This window comes from Phocoena phocoena, chromosome 13 (genome assembly GCF_963924675.1).
Source record: "Phocoena phocoena chromosome 13, mPhoPho1.1, whole genome shotgun sequence".
NCBI classification, from domain to species: Eukaryota; Metazoa; Chordata; class Mammalia; order Artiodactyla; family Phocoenidae; genus Phocoena; species Phocoena phocoena.
In genome coordinates, this window is record NC_089231.1 from 38636712 (window position 1) to 38657469 (window position 20758).

General features: G+C 57.0%; 1 protein-coding gene across 50 annotated transcripts in view; it reads left to right on the forward strand.

The window, feature by feature from the left end:
- The window catches only part of CELF4 (CUGBP Elav-like family member 4), a 296737-nt gene that overhangs the window by 223275 nt on the left and 52704 nt on the right, over positions 1-20758 (forward strand). For 28 of the 50 annotated variants that reach the window (XM_065890270.1, XM_065890245.1, XM_065890251.1 and 25 more), the window contains exon 3: positions 241-289. In XM_065890270.1, the coding sequence (XP_065746342.1) occupies positions 241-289 (49 nt within the window). Of the gene's footprint in view, positions 1-240; positions 320-20758 lie in introns of all 50 variants that reach the window. The other 22 variants (XM_065890240.1, XM_065890242.1, XM_065890241.1 and 19 more) reach the window with 2 other exon arrangements.

Consider the following 20758-nt stretch of genomic DNA (forward strand, 5'->3'; position numbering starts at 1 on the left):
CTCTCAGGATTGGAGACCTCCAATCCTGAGAAACCCTCCTGAAATCAGGGGACCCTGGGGACCACACTGGGGAGGGGAGATGGGTGGGGCTTTAGTGAAGACTCGCTCGTTTGCAGCTGCGCGGGTACGCGGGTGTATGTGTCGGTGGTGTGGTCCATGTGCTATGTACCCATGAACACCTGCGTATCTTCGGGTGCAGATGTGTCTGCTCTAACACTGCCCCCCTGTGCTCTGTTGCAGATGAACCGGCCGATCCAGGTGAAGCCAGCGGACAGCGAGAGCCGAGGAGGTAGTAGCTGCCTGCGCCAGCCCCCTTCACGTGAGGGCCCACTTGTCTCTGCCCCTCCCCCTCCCTCCTTTCCTTCCCTCCCCCCTCCCCTCCTCCTGATGCAGCGTTGCAGCAACTCCCTGCCGCCTCCCCCTGCCCCCTGGGGACCTCATGGCCCAGGGCTGGAACAGGGCTTTGGAGCCCTGGGTGACAGATGTGGGGACAGAGTAAAGAGGATGGGGGAGAATTGGGGTCTGCCGTATGCTGGGGTTCCTTCCTTCCCATGAGTAAACAAGTAGGATGTCCTGGGCACTCCACTGCCCCCTTTAAGACACCCAAAAGGGTAGGCCCACCTCTGTGTCACTAAGGAAATCCCCACTGGGATGGGACTGGACTAGTTGAAAGGGTGCCAGGCTGGGAGGGAGGAAATGTGTTTCAGTCCTGCCCTGGGAAGGCTCAGGCCAGAGTGGGTGAATCTGAGGGGGGCTGCCCACTGCAGGGTGGGGCTGCCGAAGTCAAGACCCTGGACCTACATACAGGTGGACAGGCAGATGTCTGGAAGGGGACAGAGCAGGAGGACAGAGCCTCACCCCCAGACTCAGGTCTCTGTGCCCCAAGGGGAGGCTCTGTTCCGTCCACCAGCGGGGGCCTCCCCCCCGCCCCCCCACTGCACACAGAGGCTCGACCAGGCCAGGCTCTGGCTCCTCTGCCAAGCGTCCACCCTCCAGGCTTCTGGCCTGGGTGTCCGTGCCCACACCATGCCCCTGGGCTCTCCCTGGCTAGGCCTGGACACTCACTCTCATCTCAGCTCAACCGGGCGCTGAGGAACTTCTCTCTCCCTCCCCCTCTCCCCCCTCCCAATTTTCCAGGAAATTAAGAGCAAAAAATAGGCAAAAGCTATTTGCAAATTCAGAGTCAAGGTTCTTGTCCTGAGGAAACTGTAGTATGGCCACAGGTGGCCTGCCCACCCCTGGGACCTGTGGTCCCTCCAGGACAGGCCTCTGCCCTCTGGGCCCCAACAGGGCCTCCACCCTGGCACAAGGCCTCTATGGCTCTGGGGCCCTCCTGACCCAGGCCTCGAATCCCACCCAACAAACCCAGCTGCCCGAAGGGGCCCCATGCCCCAGGGCACAGGTGCGCCTCCCTGTGGCCCTCTGAGAGCTCCCCATCCCGAGGACCCCGATCGTGGGGGCGGGTTGGTTGAAGAGTAAAAATGGTTCAGGTGTGAAGGGCTCATGCTGCGGACCACACCTGGGTCACACTGCTTGCTCCTGCCCCTCTCCTGGCAGTCCAGTTACTTGGTTTTCTCTGCACACAGAGGCTCCTCAAACACCCAGGGCCAGGCCCCCTGCCCTGGCGGAGAGAGGCGTGCAGTCTGGCCTCACGCAGGTGCCCTCAGTGACACGGGGCAGAGGCAGGGCCTCTCCCAGAGACTGTCTCCGGGAGAAAGGACCAGCAGGACCTGGCAACCAGGTCACCTGTCAGGCAGTGACTCACCTGCAATGCCCTATCCGTGTGGCAGGGCCAGGAGGCAGCAGAGACCCCTGGCTTTGGTGGGGAGGGAGCTCGGACGGTAAGTGGCACCTGCAGTCCCAGAGGAGGGGTCCCCGAGGTGGGGGCAGCCAGAGACCTCGGAGGACGAGGACGTGGCACCTGAGCTGCCTTGAAGGAGGGGATATTCCACACCTGGAGAAGTCGGGGTGGCATGAAGAAGGCCTAGTTTAATCCAGGCCGGGAGCAGGGTGTCGGGAAGCCTGCTGCCAGCGAGGCCGCGCTGCGCTCTAATGCAAACCGTTTCTCCCCTCACTGGCCTTGGAGGCAGTAACTCTCCGACTTCAAGTTGCTAACCTCATCTCCTTTCTCCCATATATCTCCTGCGCTGACACTCGCCCCAAACCAGATTAATCAGGTCTTTTATTCTTCCTGCAGTAGAAAGGGGGGAAAAGAGAGCCAAACCTAAACATCTATCCATTCATTGCATATTCAGTGTTAAACAAGGAGATGATCCTGAGGAAGCATCATCACCAAGCTATTTGAAAAGAAAAAGAAAGTTTAAAATAATTTAATATCCATTAAATACTTCTTCAGTGGAGGGAGGGGATGGGGGAGAAGTGAACATTAAAAAAGACGAAAGAAATGGGAACAGGAGAAAGGTATGGAAGGCAGGGGTGGGAGTGGAAGGGGCGGGGGAGGAACACGATGGGAAAGGAAGAGCCCAGAAAGGTGAAGGGAAAGGGGCAGAAGGAGGAGGGAGGCCTGGGAGAAAGTGGGTAGAGGGGAAGGTGGCAGGGAGCTGGGAAGACTTGGGGGCACAGCTGGGAGGAGAAAGGAGGGGCAGGAAGAGGAAATGGCCCTAGAGGGAGAGGTGGGTCTGCACCACCCGGGCTCTCCTCATCCCGGATTAGCTAGGTGCTTGGCTGGAGCTCCCCAGGAAGAGTACAGGACGGCAGCTCTTGTTCTGGTCCTGGGTTCTATTCCCATCTTTGTCCAGAATGAGCTCTGGCCCGGACACTGCTTCTCTGGGCCTCCACCCCCTCACCCAGGGATGGGAGATCTCACTATCCAGGAAAGCTGCTGTTTACAGAGCATCCACTGAGGGCTGGGATTTGATTTGATTTGATTTGATTTGGCCACAGCACGCAGCCTGTGGGACCTTAGTTCCCCAACCAGGGATTGAACCCAGGCCCTCAGCAGTGAGAGCGCAGAGTCTTAACCACCAGACCGCCGTGGGCCAGGACTTTAAACAAATATGTTTAATCCATACAAAAACGTTGGGAGGTGGAAGTTATTGGCCCCACTTAAAGGTACAAACCAAGGCACAGAGAGGCTAAGTAACTTGTTTCAGGTCACACAGCTAGGTGGTGGCAGAGCCAGAATTCAAAGCCCTGCCTGTCAGTAACCAGCACCCAGGTGCTCTGCATTCCTCTGACTCCTAGGACTCTTTCGGACTCAGGGGACAGTGGGAAGGTGCTGCAGGCATTTGTCATACCTCTAGGGCTATTCTCAAGGTAAATGTAGGGAGAGGAACAGGGTCCCAGGTGAGGGAGGCAGGACCAGTCTGGATGAGAAGCTGGACGTACCCATAAGACATGAGAGACCAGGACTGCAGGGGTCAGAGAAGAGAGAACCCATTGTGGCCTGGAGCAAGCAGGGAGGGCTTCCTGGAGGAGGTGAAAACTGGACCAAGAGGTGTAGACTTGGCAGGAGACAGTGAGGGCCCAAAGTGAAAATGGGACCCTGGACACAAGGCCAAGGGGTTGCACTTGTCTCCATCAGAAGGAGGAGCCACTGACGCCATGGAGGACCAGGCAAAGAGAGGGCATCACAGCTGTAACATCCCTGGGCAGGAAGAGAGGAGACAGCCCCTGATACCACCACCAAGAGCTAGGGCTCCAGCTAGGTGGGGAAAGAAAACCAAAGGAGAAAGAGCTTCCCCAGGACCCATCCCGCTGCAAGGAGAATCCTGTTAACCCCACAGAACTTGCTGGAGCAAGTCATATATCAACTCAGATTCACCCCCAAATAAGCAAGCCAGTTCATTCACCAGGGGAGTGAGGCAGGCTGGGGACAGAGAGGAACCAGGTAAAGGGCACCCTCCCACCTGCCCTGGCCATCTCAGAGGCAAGGACGCTTTCTTGGGCGTGAACTGTTGTGTCCTTTGCCTCCTAGCAGGCAGACACACCCGCCCCAAGAGCTGGCTCAAGGTCCCCGTCTGAACTGGGTCTCCACAGCTGCAAGGGCCCTTCAGCCTCTCCGTTTCACTCTCAGCCTCTGGGTGGGTGCCCGCAATGTGCTGCCCTGTAGCCCTGACCCCCTCCCCATCCTCCCTGGTCTCAGTCCAAATGAGTGCTACGGCTGAAGACAGGATAAGCTCCCCCCCCCCGCCCCCACCCCAGCCCCAGGCAAGGCTCCTGCAGCCAGAATGCGAGGGGTGGGGGGGTGGGGGGGTGGGGGGGTGGGGGGGGTGGGGGGGTGGGGGGGGTGGGGGGGTCCTTTCAGGAAGTCAGGCTCTGAGCAGCCTGGCCTCAGACAGCAAACCTGCTTGGGGGCTCCCTGGGCTGAACCAGAGGAGGCCGGGGCTGGGGTCCACCACCCCACCTCAAGGGGCTCAAGGGGGTCAGCAAACAAGTAGGAGCCCTTGAGGAGGGAAGGAGTGGCTGAGACCTGGGCCAGTACAGCAGATGTAGGCCTGGTCCCACCCCACCTCCGCCAGTCCTAGCCACATAGCAGCAGATGTGAGCTGTGCCCTAGGAAGCCACACCCCTCTGACCCCATCACCAGAAACCACCCCCACTTCTTCCCAGTAGCCAGCTGCAGGTCAGAAGTTTCAGCTAATGCAGGCCTCATCCAGGGCCCAGATGAGGGAGGCACTCACACACCTTTCCCACCAACACGCCGTCCGCTCAGCACTGACAAAGGCACCCACAGACACACACCCAATTCCACACTCGCGCCTGGTGAAGTGAAACCGAACGTCCGCACCAGGGATCCAGTGACTGGGGGCGGGGCACAGACTGGGGCCACCCGTTTGTATCTCATCTACATGAAATGACAGAAGAAAGCAGCAAGATGTCAGGCTGAGGCGTTGGAGAAGTTAGAAACCAAGACAGCTTGGGAGGGAGTCCTGGGAAAGAGGGGACTCAGGGTTCAAGGGGCCGCCCCCTCAGAGGGAGCAGGGAGGCACCGGGGAGCCCTTCCGAGGGAGCAGGAGCAAGGGTGAGAGCAGCCCTCCCGGGTGGCTCTCACCCCTCCAGGGACCCAGACTGGAAGCCACACGAGCACAGACACACTCCAGCCTCCAGCAGCGTGTGAGACAAGTGAGCCCGAGCTCGGGAAGCGGTCATGCCCACCGTGGGGACCGACGAGGCGCTCCACGGTCCCTCTCTGGCCCATCAGGCGTGTTTTCCTGAGGGGGCCTTGGTCAGGCCCAGGCTAGGGAGGCAAGGGGGCAGCTGAGGCTGAACCTGATAGGGGAGCCTGGACGGAGACCCGATGATCGTGGAAGGAAGGGTGTAGGGACGGACCTACCCTTGAGGGCTCTGAGGCCCTCCCCGAGGCCACATTCCCCACCAGCAGGAGGGCTGAGCTCCGCGTTATAAAGTCCTGTGGTTCCTCCACCCCACCCCGCCCCGGGCGGCAGGGCCTGGAGGAGGCTCTGGCGATGTCAAAGGGAGTGGCCCTGAGCTGCAGCCATGGACTGTCCCCCCGCCCCAACACACGCGCGCGCGCACACACACACACACACACACACACACACACACACACACGGAAGCTTCTAGAGGGTGACGGGACCTCTTTTATGTACCCCTCCAAGTCCTGCAGAACCACCTGGGGCTGAAGTCCCCCACCCCCGTGCTTCCACTGCCTCCCCCTCCTCCCTTTGCAGACCTGGGAGCCCATGTCTGCGTCTCTCCACCAGTTCAGTCTCCCCCTCCCGTCTCGGTCTCTCTCTGGCCGGAAGGGCAGGCGGGGAAGGCATGGAGGGTTGGGCGCAGGTGCAACAGTCCCTGAGTCATTCGTTTCCACCGAGGCAGGTGAGGGCCGGTCACTTAGCCAAGCGGCTCCCGCAGCCTCTCGCGGCTCCCTGTCCGTTTAACAGCGTCTTCAGGGCGTCCGTCCCCCTCATCACAGCCGGTGCTCTCGTGGCAGCGGAGTCCCGCTGGGCCAGCAAATGAGGTTGGACACGATGCATGTGGACGTGGCTCTGAGGCCCTCCCCGAGGCCACATTCCCCACCATAAAACCGGGGCTGACTCCGTCTTCCCAGCCCCTCTACCATCTGTAGCCCCATCAGTTCCTGTGGCTTTTAAAATCCTATTAAGTTCCTCATTTCTCCTCTAAGCATTATTTTATTTCTAAACAGACCCAGACCGTGTGCTGTCGGGAGGCCTTCAAGGGTTTGTTGGGGACCGGCTGAGGGGTGTGGGCCTCACCTTGTGGTCCAGGGGCCCACGAGACCCATGGCCACACTGGGGACCCGCCGATGCCGGGCTTCTCACGTCCAGACTTTTCTAGCTATTCAGTCCCATGCTCTAGGTAGGCAATTTCGTGAGCAGCAGATGAAATGGCCCTGCTTTAGGAAAATTCAATATACAGAAGTTTCCATTTTCCAATCTTGAGAGGCAATAAATGACTCACTTGACAAAAGCTTCTGGGTGAACAGAAACCCCTCAGGGTTCTGCTAGGAAGCCCCTGTCCCAGGCGGGAGGGGGTACAAGAAACATGAGGCTAAAGGGTGGGGGGGAGGCACAGCACACTGAAGGTTCATCTGAAATGATACCATGACAGTAAGAAACAAGGTTTTAAAAAACGGTGTTACCCTAGATGACCCCTGACCCGAGGTGTAGTTCGGGGGGGGGAGGGGGAAGGTGTAAGGAAAGGCTTGGAGGACAGGTGTGAACCCCTGCAGAGGGTCCTGGGGGTGGGGTGGACAGAGGCTCTGGCCCCAAGAACAGCCCCATTTCTGCCACAGCCAAGCCACCGTCTGGAAGTCAAGTCCCACAGCAAGAGCGCCCCCCCACCTCTGCCCCAGTCTCTCTCCCCTTTGGGACCTCAGGAACGTCCTCCCCGGGTCCAGCACATCCTGACCTCTACTTTGGGGCTCCTGGTTTGTACCCTGCTGGAGAGACCTCAGAATGAGTGGAGCCAACCCCACCCCAACTAGAGGGTGCGACCTTGGGCTGAGAAGGGGTCCAGTGACTGAGGCCCCAAGCAGCCACCTAAAGGAGAGGAGTCTGCAGCTCAGAGCAGAAAATGCCCCACACTCCCCACCCCCCGATCTTTCTGTGTCCCCACAGAAGCTCCTGGAAGCAGGCAGTGTGTGGACCCCTGGAAGTGTGTGTGCTAGGGATGTGTTGCCTTTCTACACACACCCCTCCCAGACCCTGCAGACCCCCGTACCCTTAGATCCTCTGTCCTCCGGTTCAACATCGTGCTCCCTTCCTGCAGCTGTGTCTGCGCCCACGGGCCTGGAGCGAGACGTCAAGGTGAACCTTTGGCTGGGGGAGAGCTAAGTGCCCTGTTGGCCAGGACACAGCATCCCGTGGCCTGGAGGGGCCCAAGGAGCCACTGTGTCCACCTTCCCCCATGAGTCGGCCTCTCACCCAGCTCCCCCCGCTTCAAAAACCATCAAGAAGAAGAGCAACCCCAGGGCCTCTCTCAGCCCGTCAGAGCTCAGAAACCCTGTTTTGTCAGCCTGCCCTGCCCTATTCCCACTGGAATTTCTCAAGCTGTAGACTGTAATGTTTTCCCTTGAACACCAGCCCCAAAGCCAGTGTCCCAGCAGATCTTCCCTGTACTTGCATCCCTGAAGTATTTTGGACTGATGTTTAAGAAAAAGCAGTACAGTGTTCAGCTTGGGAAATTCATGTCAGACCTAAGATAGCACTTCCCCACTTCCCAGACAGTGGTGGCGCTCAGCCTCGCGCAGGGGCCATCTGCTTTTTGGAAGGACTGAGGATTGGACACTTCATCACCAGGCCAAGTGGCCCACCCAGGGCTTGGCTTCTTTGATGGGCAGGAAGTTCTACCACATATCTGACCATAATCTCTCCTACTGCTTAAGCACTTCCAAGTTAGGCTCCCTAGATCATGGTGCAAGGTTCCCCTGCCCTGGGGTTTTATTCTCCATAACCCCTGTTCCTTCTGTCTTAAAAGGATCTTTGTCTCCTTTCTTTCCCAAGCTCCTTTTAAAAAGAAACTTTAAAACTCCAGAAAGGTCCTCTGGTTGACACAACTGAACCCAAATAGCAGCTGCATGAAGACAGGCCTTCGTGTTGGGGAAGGAGGTGGCTGGTGGGAACGGTCCCTAGAGAGGGCCCCGTGGGGCAGGCACACATTATAAATACCTCAGTAACTCCTGCCATAAGTGTGAAATTATAATTGACTGCAAACCTGCCAAGCTTAAATGGACTTTAGGTTTTCAGCTGGGGGAAAGGGTGTTGATTGATCTGCATTTTGTTTTTAAGGTTCTTTTAATCCATTCGGCAAGTTAAGTTGAGACTCATGGCTCCTCACCAAAATCCCTCTGGCCCCGGCTAATTTAGCAAAGGACTGTTTCAGGGGAAATGGGATATTAATTATTGCAAATGGGCTCCTGGATGATATATAAAAGCTGCCTCATGTGTGCCCAGGGTGAAAGGGCTGATGACAGGAATAGGAATGACAGAGAGAGGGACCCACGGGGCCCTGTCTCCCACTCCGTGCCGCTCCCACGGAGTCCTGTTGCGGGCATTGTGTGGGCAATGCAGGGGAAGATGCTCGCTTCCTCAGGAGACAGGCAGGACCAGCAAGAGGATGTCACAGGGAGTCCTTCCTGGACCAGGCGTTCCTCAGCGAGGCAGCCCTGACGTGGGCAAGATGTATCCAGTGCCCTCCTGGCCCCCGACACACACCCCTTGGAACAGCCTGAGAGCAATATGGGAGCAGTGAGGCTGTGCAGTGGGAGGATGGGATGGGAGGCAGAGAGAGACAGCACGGACCAGAGAGATCAGAAAGGGAAACACCTGGGACTCCCCTGGTGGCTCAGGGGTTAAGAATCCGCCTGCCAATGCAGGGGACACGGGTTCGAGCCCTGGTCCGGGAAGATCCCACATGCCGCGGAGCAACTAAGCCCGTGTGCCACAACTACTGAGCCCGCGTGCCCCAACTACCGAAGCCCACGCGCTTAGAGCCCGTGCTCCGCAACAAGACAAACCACCACACAGTAAGAAATCCGCGCACTTCAACGAAGAGTAGCCCCCGCTAGCCGCAACTAGAGGAAGCCCTCACCCAGCAACGAAAACCCACCACAGCCAAAAATAAATAAATAAATTTATTTAAAAAAAAAAATAGGGTAACACCTGATTGACCTTCAGAGGGGAGAGGATTTGAGGGAGGAAAGGCAGAGTTTCCCAGGTGGGAAAATAACCCCAGTCAAGGAAAGCTTGGAGGATCCCAAGAGGCCAGAATCAGGCGTCCACTGTCAGGGGAGGGCAAGATATGGGAACAGTGATTTCCAGAAGGTGCTGTAAATTGATGCCTTTAGGCAAAGGGAAGCCATCTGAGGCTTTGGGGCAGATGTAAGTCGTGCTTTGGAAACCGTAGCTTAGGGAGACTCAGCCAGATGGGGGAAGGGAGCTGGAGCAGGGGAGAGAGAAGGGCCAATGCTGGCATCACACCCACATGTCCTGCCCTTCCCACAGTGATGTCTCACCACCTCGTGGCACAAAGGGGATGGTGACAGCCCCTTGGAGCTGCCATAGGTGGTAACAGTTGGTGAGCTGTGGAATGTCCTCTGATGACAGCTGCTGCAGTCATTTTATTCTTGGAGTCCAGTCCATGGGAAATGAGAGGTGACGGGAGTGAGGACCTCTGACAAGGTGTGATCAACAAAGTGCAAAGAGAAATCATACTGCCCAGGGCCAGAGCTCTACTGTGCGTATGAATTTACCAGAATGGGGTGGGACAAGGAAGGCTTCCTGGAGGAGGTGATTATTGGAATGACAGGTTTCCCAAGAGGTAGGATCTGGGCTGTGTCACAGGCAAAGACATGAAAACAGGGACAAGCAAGGCAAGTATGTGGCATCTTAGACTTTTTAAAAAATAATGTAGAAGAGTTGGTTTGGCTAAAGAAGAGAGAGTCCACTCCCTGTAGTCAGAAGACCAGATGTGATGCATTGTGGGTCTCACTGCCGCTTGCATTCCAGGGTGTGGACACCTATACCCGTGCACGGACAGTGTCTGAATCTGGGGGGGGGGGGGGGGGGGCTGTATCTTCTCACCCTTCAGTCCAAGTTCATCAGGCCCAGTCTTCCTGATCAGATGTGCCTGTCTGCTCTCCTTCCCCACCCAGCCCAGGACGATGCACAGGGGAACCAGGCAGGCAATGCCCACAGCAGCAGCTGCTGCTAAAGCCAAGCCAGGCCTCTGGAAGGAAGATGGATAGAGCCAGCAGGGCCCCGCAAGGTGGATCGAGCTGCACCCCCATTCTCCTCAGAGAGGAGAGGTGACTTGCCCAAGATCACACAGCCAGTAATCAGCCTTCACGCCTCAACCCTTCTGGGCAGGACCCATGCCTTGCTGCCTTCTCTCAGGTCTGGCTGGGGTGCTGAGACCCAGAGGAAGTTCTCCCAGCGTCAATGCCACCCATCAGAGGCACAAAGGTTGAGGCTGGACCACAGCCTTAAGGAGGAGCTCTCCAGCTCCTCACTCCCCTCCCCCATGTCCTTTGGGAATGGGGGTGGGCGTAGGAGGAATCGGGGAGGGTCTGAAGCTGAACTACCCAAGGTGCAAACCCAGGCAGCAGCAGGATGAGCCTGTCTGTGGCCCTTCTCAGGGAGGAGCAGGTGGAGAAACTCCACGTCTGCCCAGCAGAGGAGAGCCAGCCTGGGCACTCAGGGCGTTGTCTGTCCGGGCCTGATGAGGAGGAAGGCTTTGCAGAGGCTGGAGGTCGGCAGGGACCAGCCAGCACAGATTTTCTTTTTGATCATATCAGAGACAAACCCATGACCCTGACATCATGGATGCCACATCCCAGCAGAGTAACAGGCCCTGGTGACTTAGGATGTTTAAGGCTTGGACGTGAACGGCCAACGGCAAGTGACTCAAAAGTGCAGGGACATGATCCCTGCCCCTGGAGAGCTGACCGTGAAAGTCAGATGCATGGTCAGGAAGGTGTCTTCAAGTCTTTGCCGAGCTTTGGACCCATCGGAAGCTCACAGTCTGGTGAGGAGATCAGTTTATGGCCTCAAGAGCACCAGATGGGCAGTGGAGACAGCAGGAGCCACGGACGGCAGAGGAGAGAGCTGTGCAGGCGGAAGCAGTCAGGGAAGGCTTTCTGGAGGAGGCTCCCTACTGGAGGGGATTCAGGCTGAGAAGACAGTGAGACAAGGATGCAGGGTAAGATGAGGAAACCAGCTGGCCCAAGGAGAGGGTTCCAAGGAAGGCCCCGTTAAAGAGTTGGAGGTTTCCTGGAAGATGAGGGGAAGTGGTGATTGGTGGAAGCTGGATATGGGAAGACTGGCCACCTGCGGGGGGGACTGGACAGGGTGTCAGGGAGACCAGGGAGAGGCTCTTCCAGCCTCCAGCTGTGAGGGGAGGGGCAGGGGGCATGGGAATTAAAACCTAAGTTCAAGAGCCCTTTTGTCACCATGAAATACAAGCCCCAAAGCCACCTGTGTCCTGACCACTACCTGCTGCCTTGAGACCTCCAGGTACATGCCCACTTTCAGGCACATGGCCACCCTCGGACAGCCCTCTCTGACCCTTCCCAGCTGCCCAGCTCTACGTGGTCAGAGCCCTCGTCAGGGTCCACCCTGCTGGAATGCTTTCTCCAGCTGTTCCTCGCTGGTCTTTCCAGCTCAGAACCCCTTTCCTTCCCTCTGTCTGAGCCGTGAAGTCAAGCAGTGGTTGTTAGTTTCCCGTCTCTCCGTGGAGACTGTGCCCTCGGTGCGGGCAGGCGTGTCCAGCCCTGCACCAGAGGCCAGTCTCCCACTCATCTTGCTAAACAGCAACTTTACTATCCCAGCTCTCTGCTGGCCTAAAAGCTGCCCCCTCTTGCATCTCCCCACCCCCAGCCCCTCCAAAGCCAGGCCCACAAGCAGGGGGCGGATGTGGGCAGCGGGGTGGGTGCCGCTGACATTGGCATTCTCCTTGCAGTGCGTCTTAATAATTTAATGGCTATTAGCAGAGCCGCAGTGATGGGGGGCAGGGGGCGCAAAGGGAAGATTTATAGAGAGAATTCACTCCAGATTGGGGTTTTGTCTTCCTCTGTTTTCCTGGCATTTATCATGCATGTTTTAATTTGGATTGGAGAGTTGCTACCATCTGGCCATTATCGCAAAGAAATATTCATTTTCACTGAGTGACACAGGCTCCATTCATCACAGAGCGTGCTGACGGCCCCGTGAGTGTGGGGCTGCACCTTCTCCTTCATTTGAAATGAACCTTGAGCTATGAGTAGGTCCAGTTCAAGGGGAGCAGAGGCACAGGGCCGGTGACCTCCCAGCCAGGTGGGCAGGGAGCACTTTGGGGGAGGGCGAGGGTGGGAGTGGGGGGTGCCCTTCTTGCCATCAGAGTCCTCCCACCTCCCCTCGCCTCCCCTGGGTGTGTGCGGGGTTGGGGGCGGGGGCTATTGGCGGCCTCCACAGTCTCCCCCAGGCATCTGGCAATCCCCCACTCACCCTCATATAGAGGGCAGCCCTCAGGCCAGACCAGAGAGTTGGCTTACGCACTCTCTCCCTAACAGGACATCGCTCTAGTGGTGTCGTCTCAGGTCAGGGCTGTGTGAGGAACAGAAGGGCCTCCTGGTTCTTCTCTCATCACGTTATGGTGGCACCATCGGGGCTGGGCCTGTGGGGAGAGACGTGTCTGCCTCCAATTGGGGCATTTCTGGAGTGTCACCCTCGTACCCACGCGCTGCTCACTGCACAAGCCGTCAGGGGCCAGAAGCCCTCCTGTCAGCAATGGGAACCCAAGCACGACGCTGGACACCCAAGGGGGGGGTGACAGAGCACCCCTTGATTGAGCTGAGCCCCACTCTAAGCCCACTCAATAAACAGGCATCCAGCTCGGCAAAACGGAGAAAATCATTTTTCATCCATTTTAGATAGTGAGTTTTCAGGGCACGCAGAATTTGTTGGGCCCCTTCTGTATTCCCTGCCTGGTGGGGATCAGACTCCCCACCTCACCCTCCCACCCCCAGCGTTTAACACTCCCAGAGGGGAGCCAGCGAGAGTCTGAAACAGCTTCATAGGGGAGATATGTGCTTTGCCGGAAAGGCAGAATCGGGCAGGAGGGCTTTCAACTACAGAAGTTCCGTATCCCAGGGGCCCACTGACTTTCCTGGTCTCTGTCCTGGAAACTGTGGCCAGACTCTGAGCCTGAGGCCCTGACACCCACCCACCCACCCGCTGCCACTAGGACCCACGTCTGACCAAGAGCCAGGGGACGGTGCTGAAGGAATGGGAGCCCAAGGGGAGAACTGTGAGAGCTTTGCTGCCTCTTCCCCCATCAGAGAAGAAAGGCGTAGACATCCTACCCCCGCAGTAGCTCACCTTCACCTGGTCTCTGTTCTGTAAGCACTGAGTGATTGAGCCTTCATTGTGGGCACGCCACACCCATCCAGATGAGCCCAGCCAACGTGATTCTTGGCCACAGGCAGTTTACAGTCTAGCTGGGTCTCAGGTAAAAACAATGAGCCCATTAGGAAACCAGAAAAGACCTCTAATACACGAAGACCTCTAATAACCGCAAGTGAGGGCCATTGGGTATGGTACAAGAAACCAACAGACCTTATCCCCTCCCCTCTGCCTTGGGCCAGGTCCTTCCTGTGGGTGACTGTTTCCCCGTCTTCCAGTTCTGTGACTTACGTAATATCAGGTAATAACATTGCTCCATTGTATAGATGAGGCAACTGAGGCCCACAGGTTTACTAGCTGGGGTCACCAGCTGGTGGGTGGTGCCTGCATCTTGAAAGGAACCCAGGTCCCTTTGATTCCCAGCACCACGCCCTGGGTGTGGAAAAACCTAAAACAACTTTTAGTAGGAGGTGGCATTTCAGCTGGATAGGATAGGAGCAGCAACATTATAGGCAGGGAGACCTGCCTGCCTGTCCTTAACCCCTGGTTTTCTATCCTGGCACTTGAGCTAAATTAGCTGTCCTCCGCGGGATCCCTCCTCCCCGCTTCCGGCAACCTGGGGTGAGGTCCCCACCCCCTAGGAAGGCGGGGACTGTCGCTAATCTGTGAGAAGGGCCCCTCCCCGCGCGCCCCCCCACCTCCCCAGGAACGCGGCACCGCCCCCTCCTCCCTTGGAACTCATTCCGTGACACCAGCAGCTCTGAAACATCTGTTCCTCTATCCGGGACCCGCAGTTTGAATAAATTACCCCGACTTGGCGGCAGCCTGTTATTAATGGCCTGAGTTTTATAAGATGCTTTAGTTTAATAACACTGTAGCCCAGCGCTGCACTTCTCCCGGATATTTTTATATTTCGCCTCCTCCTGCCTCCCTCCACCCTCCGCCGCCTCCAGAGCTCCGGTCCCAGAGCCACGACCCCATCACCCCCCTACCCGCGCCCCACTGGCTCCTCCCCAGGAACCCGGGACCACCAGCCCCCACCTCCGTGCCACTGTCTCAAGCCTCGGAAGAGGGGACCACCACTTGGCTGGTTGCTCCTCCCCCAAGGGAAGCCCACGGGGACGGAGTGGCTGAAGCCAGGGCGATGGGTAGAGACGATGGCCGAGGCACGTTCTGCGCCCCTCACCCCATAGCCAGGGCTCTGCTGCCTTTGGGGACCTGCAGAAATCTGGTGAGCGAACCTGCCTCTCCCCAGTTGGGCTGGCAGTGTCTGCAGCTTGCCAGGGGCCGCAACTTTTATCTTTATTCACTGTCCTCGGCTCTTCATTATTTTGTTGGTTTGTCCATGTGCTCATGCCTCACACACCTCCTACAGGAAGTCCTCCCAGGTTACCGCCCATGGCCCTTTCTGCTCTTCCTACAAGCCCAGACACACCCCTTGTCCACTGCCTTCTCTCTGTCCCCGTCTCTTCTCTCCACAGCCTACCGGCCAGTCTTCTTCAGGAACCCTCTGGGGCCTGGCCAACCCTTCTAGAATTAACAATAGGCACTCAAACGTGTGTGTTGCTTCAACAAGCTTGTGCATCTGTGTGGGTGAGGCTTCCTGCAAAGAATGGGTGCAATCACTGAGAGGGAAAAAAGTGGGGCAAGGAGTGGGTGGGTTTGTTCGCTGGGTTTATAGGATAGAAAGCATTGAGGCTTAAATAAGTAGCCAGTGTAGTCTTGTCCTCAATCTGTTCCCAAAAATGTAGACCACAGTCACGGTCTAGAAGTACAGAGATGCAGGCTCCCTGCAGGCCCATCCCCCCAGCTCAGGAAGCCGTGGATACACCTCACCATGAGGCTGCAGTGAGTTGGCCCCGGGATAGGTTTGGGAGCCTGCCACCAGGAGGCCCCCTGAGTGAGTGCTTGGAAGTAGAAAGAGAGGCTGTTTCTGGTTGGGGAGGGTGGGATGGGACAGGCAGGACAAAAGGAGGGACAGATCCACCAGTCTCTGTCCCCATGAGGGTTCTGTGAGCCCCAGAAGCCCAGATGCCGCACTCCAGGGAGGTCTTGGAGGGAGCCCCAGGGTCAAATTTAACTGTGTAGTCCCCTGTTCCTGGGGAGCCGGTGGTGACCCAGCCAGCTCTAAAAGGGAGGATACTACACCCCCTTCTATCCCCCCACCCCCGCCCGCGCCCAGTTCCAAGGGCTCCAGCGGAACGGCTCTTGCTGCTTCCCATTTGGTCTCATACTCCTTTGGGACTCTGCCTTTTGCTAAGAGCCCCACCATTATAACATAATTACTGCTGAAAATGACCTTTAAAATATATTTTAAATTCAAAATGTCTTTAAACCCTTCACTGAGCACCATTTTTCAATTTCAACGACTATCTTCGTTTTTTGGGGGGAAGTGAGGGGTGGGGGGTGAAGGAAGGAGTCCTCCACAAGGATTTCGAGTGTTAACCTCTCCTACAGAGAAGACCGAGCGGGCTCGGCACTGCCTGGCAGGGGCTCAGTGTGGGCAGGAGGAGAGAACAGGCCAGACCCAGACCAGAGCGCTCTGCCCCGCCTGCACTCGCCCACCCTCTGCCCCCAGCCTCCAGCCTAACAGACTCTCACTCACCCCGGGGCATGTGAATAAGAGCCGGGGAAGTGCCCTCCCCCTCCAGCTTTCTTCCTCATCTGTTCTCCTTCCAGAGGCCATCCACATGTGATATTCAGTTCCCTGCCTTCTCAGCACCCTCCAGGGGCCCCCAATTCCTGCAGGATGGCGCCCCTTCTCCACTCTGCACCCGCACAGCTCCATTTCATGCCCCCTTTGCCCTGACCTGGCTGGTAGCCCTGTCCTCACACAGCCTGTGCTCCTGGCTGCTTCTGGCCACTCCATGACAGCACCACGTGGAAGGAGAATGGAGAGGAAGAAAAGCTGGGAGAGGAGGGCCGTTTGCAAGCCCCGCCCCTGCTCTCCCGACGGCTCACACAGGCGGGTCTGGGAGAAGGGTCTCACACAGGCAGGTCTGGGAGAAGGGTCTCACACAGGCAGGTCTGGGAGAAGGGTCTCACCGGCTGGACCCACCGCACTCCCCCATACTGCTTCTACACACTGTCCTCCACCCCCGCAGCCCCCAGGAAACTCTGCTGTGCCCCGCCCCCAGAATGTCCCCTTGCTTCTGTCCTCGCTAGTCCTGGCCCTTCCTCCCCTGAACCACCTCCAGGAAACCTGGGCTGGGAGTCCTGTGCTACCCGGTGTCTTCTCAGCACCTTCCGATGTGGTCCCCGACTTGCATCCTCCCTCCTGGGTGATCACAGGGCAGTCTGCCTGCTGTTCAGCCTGTCTCCACATCAGAAGGGGGCTCCCATAGGCCACAAGCTTGTCCCTGACTGCTGGTATGAGTGCTAATGGAGGGCTGCCTGGCATGGTGACAGGCGATAGAGGCATTGTGAGGACTCTGGCCCCCTACATGGAGCGGGTACTTTCGGGGCTCAAGTCTTACAGATACTGACAGAGCTCCACTCTCCCCATTCACTTCCAGCGGCAGGAGAGGCTAGAAGCAGCAGTGAGGGAGGGGGCTCTGCTGTGGTGGGAGCGTTATGCGGGTAACTCCACAGATCTTTACCAGGAAGGCGTGGCCAATGGGTATCAGACAGTGTATTCTTAGGACTTTTTCTAAAATGGCCATATTCCCTTAGCATCCAACATGCTCAGCATGAAAGTCAACATATGTTCCAAAGTCCAAACAAAATGATGTGCATACTATCCAACTCTTTGGATCACCTGAGTTTTTAGATCATCCTTAATTTTGAATGACCTCTGCCTTTGAGGGGGAAACTAGAGCTGCGAAGCTGAGAAGTCATTTCAGCTGCTGACCCTCCTAGATTGAGCTTTAGGGGTGGGTGGCAGCTCTTTGACCTCCCACAAAGGAGCTCAGTGGATAAGGGAGAGAAGAGAGGTGAGAAGAGAAGTGAGGGAGAGAAGAGAGGTGACTCTCGGAGGTCAGAAGAGGGGCTTGTGGGGTGGGTGAAATGGGATGGCATCTATGACCTGATTTTGAGCCCAAGTCCAGTTCTTGGAATCCTTGCTCTGCCCGAGAGGGTCTTGAGAAAGGTGGATGGGGGGCAGGCGGGCATGAGACCAGTCAGAAATGATGATGCTGCTACAGAGAGTAAGATGCCAGAGGGATGGAGCGAAAAGCAGCGTTGGGGGTGGGACGCCAGCAACCATCCTGGCCAGGCATCTTGGCCTCCAACTCCTCTCACGATGATACCCTACGTACGTCCACCAGATGGGCATTCCTTAAATTAACCTGATACTCTATTCCCAAGCTCAAGAATCTACAATGTTTCCCTATTTCCTATTCCCTTTGAGTGACCTTCCAGACATCCCTCAATCTGGCCCGTTGTTCATCCCCTCCAATGGGAGTACAGGGTGGGCGTGGTGTTACTTAGGGATAGCCAGTGTGAAGAGCTCTATTGCAATTCCCCTTGCAGTATGGCCATCCTAAGAGAAGTATGGTGTCCAGAACAGAGGAGGTGATGGCTCTGCTTTAATAACAAGATCACAGGTCCATCTTACAAATGAGGCATCTGTGATTCGTAAGAACTAAATTACTTGCCCAGAGCCACACAAAAATTAAATGGTAACGACTGGATTGGAATCCAGATGTGCGTGACTCCAAAGTCTTGGCTCTCAGCCCCTTGTCTTTTCATTATTTCTCCAAATCCTACCCCGGCACAAAGTCCAGTTCAAAGCCTCCTCACTCCAGAAAACCTTCCCTGCTTGCATCAGCTCTAGCCGACCTCTCCTAGTCTCTGTACAACCTTGATCACATTGTGTGTATGTGTGTGCTTGTTCATCAATAAGGTCATAAGTTCCTGAAAGTCAGAGAGTAGCCCCAGCCCACATACCCTCCTGCAGGTCCTCCCCAAACCCAGGCCCAGGTGGAGGAAGGTGGAAGAAGGCCCACCCACCTTCCCGCACCAACAGCCCGCCTTTTCCTCTGCCTGCCCAGGCCCAGAGCAGGCAGGAGGTCTGCACAGTGGTGGTGAGGACAGCAGAGCAGGGAGAAGGCCGATGGTGGAAGGTTTGCAGGTCAGAGAGACATCCGTGCTCCGTGATGTACAGTGACAAGAGAATGCATTGTTTCCCAGTATCACATTTGTAACATCAATTAAATGCCTGCGACTTAAATCATTTTTAATAGAGATGTCTCCATTCAATGAACCATTAGCAGAGTTAGCACTTTCTTGATCTCAGCAGGGTCCGACACAGAGCGATGGTTCAGCCTGGGCTCAGGCTCCCAGTACCTCCCAAGATGGGCTCCTGGGACTCATGGAATGGGACGAGGGGCAGCACGGAGCAGGAGAGTCTGCTCTCCTGGGAGGCGCAGGCAGGCAAGGCTGAGCTGGGAGAAACCGTTTGGTCCAAACCCCTGCCTTGCCTGAAGCAGCCATGGGTGCAATGAGATGGAGAAAGAACGCCTGTCCTCAGGGCTTTCCTGGAACCCTCAGCCCATAAGCTTCACCGTTGGGCCAAGCGAGCACTGCTTTGGGGGCTGTGCGGGAGCGGATGGATGGCTTTGGCCTCTGTGAGTGCTGTGCTGGATGCAGTGCTGGGGTACAGGAGCCAGTGCAACAAGCGATCAGTGAACGGCTGTGATGGCAGGGGCGTGGTGCCCCTGCCTCTGCCCCCTTGCCACGTCAGGTCTGGTGGAGGACAGGCAGGGACAAGGAATCAGGCAGGGACAAGAGTATATGAGGACACGCAGGCTGTGCAACCCTGGGGTGGCCCGTCACTCTAGCTGAGACACTTTTCCTTCATCCCCTGCCCGCTCGAGCCTCCCTTCCTTTCCATCTCCCTGCCTCCACCTTGGCCTCCACAGCCCATTCTCCACACTGATCCCATCAGAGCCTGTGTCTCTGCTGTGTAACTCTCCAGAGGCTTCTGTTCGTCTCACTCAGGTGGGAGTCCAAGGTCCTTACCTCCCCTGGTCCTGCAGTCCTGTAGCCTCCATGACTCCGCCCCCAGCCTCCCTCACTCCCTGGCTCCAGCTTCCTGGCCCCTCAAACATCCCTGCTCCGGCCCTTGCAGCACCTCTTCCTTCTCCCCCATGATCGTTTCTCATCACGTCTCAGCTCACCCATCGCTCTCACCCAGGCCTGCCTGACTTGCCAGCTGACGTAGCCCCCGCTGCCCCCGCTGCCACCTTGTTTTATTTTATTCATGGCACAGACCACCATCCTGATCTCTGCTCAGCCATCGTCCTCCTCTGCCCACTCAAAGGTGAGCTCTGTGCAGGCAGGGACTCTATTTGTTCCTCTCTGTATCTTGGCACCTTGCCCTGTGCCTGACCCAGAGCAGGGGCCCAGGAATGGTTGTGTGGATGCACAGACTAAGAACCATGCAGGCGGTGCTGTGAAAGTGCTGGGGTGTGGGACTCCACCTGGGGCGCAGTTAGTGACAGTCTACAATGCAGGGGTTACCTTTACCAGGCCCTGGGCCAGGTGCCAGGGGTCAGAAGTGAAGGGGGAAGGCCCTCCTTCAAGGAACCTAAACGAGCTCAGAGGGTGCCCCCAGGCCCAGGTTTCCCCAGCTGGTGGAAGGGAGCAGGCTCCAAGCTCAGGTCCTGAGACAGCCTGACAGCAGCTGGGAGAAGATGTGCCCCAAGTGAGTCTATTTCGAAGTAAGAAGTGGAGGCAAACCGCACAGGAATCTTGAGGTGGAGGGTCAAAGGCACAGAAGCCCAGGGCTGGAAATGCAGCTCACTGGCCTGGCCAGCTCCCAGAAAACTCTGTGCAATCAACCAGAGAAACATATTTGAGAAAACAGAATTGTGAGAGTAACTTTGAAGCCTTGGTTGCCATGGGAACATATCTGTAAATAACTGCAAACATTAAGTGACGCTTGGGAGGGAGTGAGGGAGCTGGAGGCTGCAGCGCCAGCCGCGGGAGCCAGCCAAGTCCAGCGGTGTCTCAGTCCTCAGCCAGGCTGCCACGTCTCTCCTTCCTCCCAGGGTCTCCATCCTGGATTCTCTTCCCTCCACCCTCTCACTCGCTCCTCCTGTCCCCATGCACCAGACACTCCACGAGGGACGCTTCCAAGTGGTCCCCGAGACTCCTTGTTTGTCCCAGGTCTTCTGCCTGGTCCCTGGTCCCCACACCAGACCCCAGGACCCTTGCTCTCAGGAGATTCCCAGCCTGGAGATGCCCGGGCCCCTGACCATTCCCTCCCCACCCCCTTCATCCACCTCAATTCTAAGGGATGGTGCAGGAAAACGGCGTCAATCAAGGAAGCCTTTGCGACAAGTGCATTTAAGAGACCCGGACGTTTTGCCTTCAGGTACTCTTGGCCTCGCTTGCTGATGAAGAGCCCCCCACTCTTTCTCTCCACTGTGCCTCCTCTATCTCCCTGGTTGGGCCTCTCCCACCAGCCTCTTTGCCCCATGGGGGAGCCG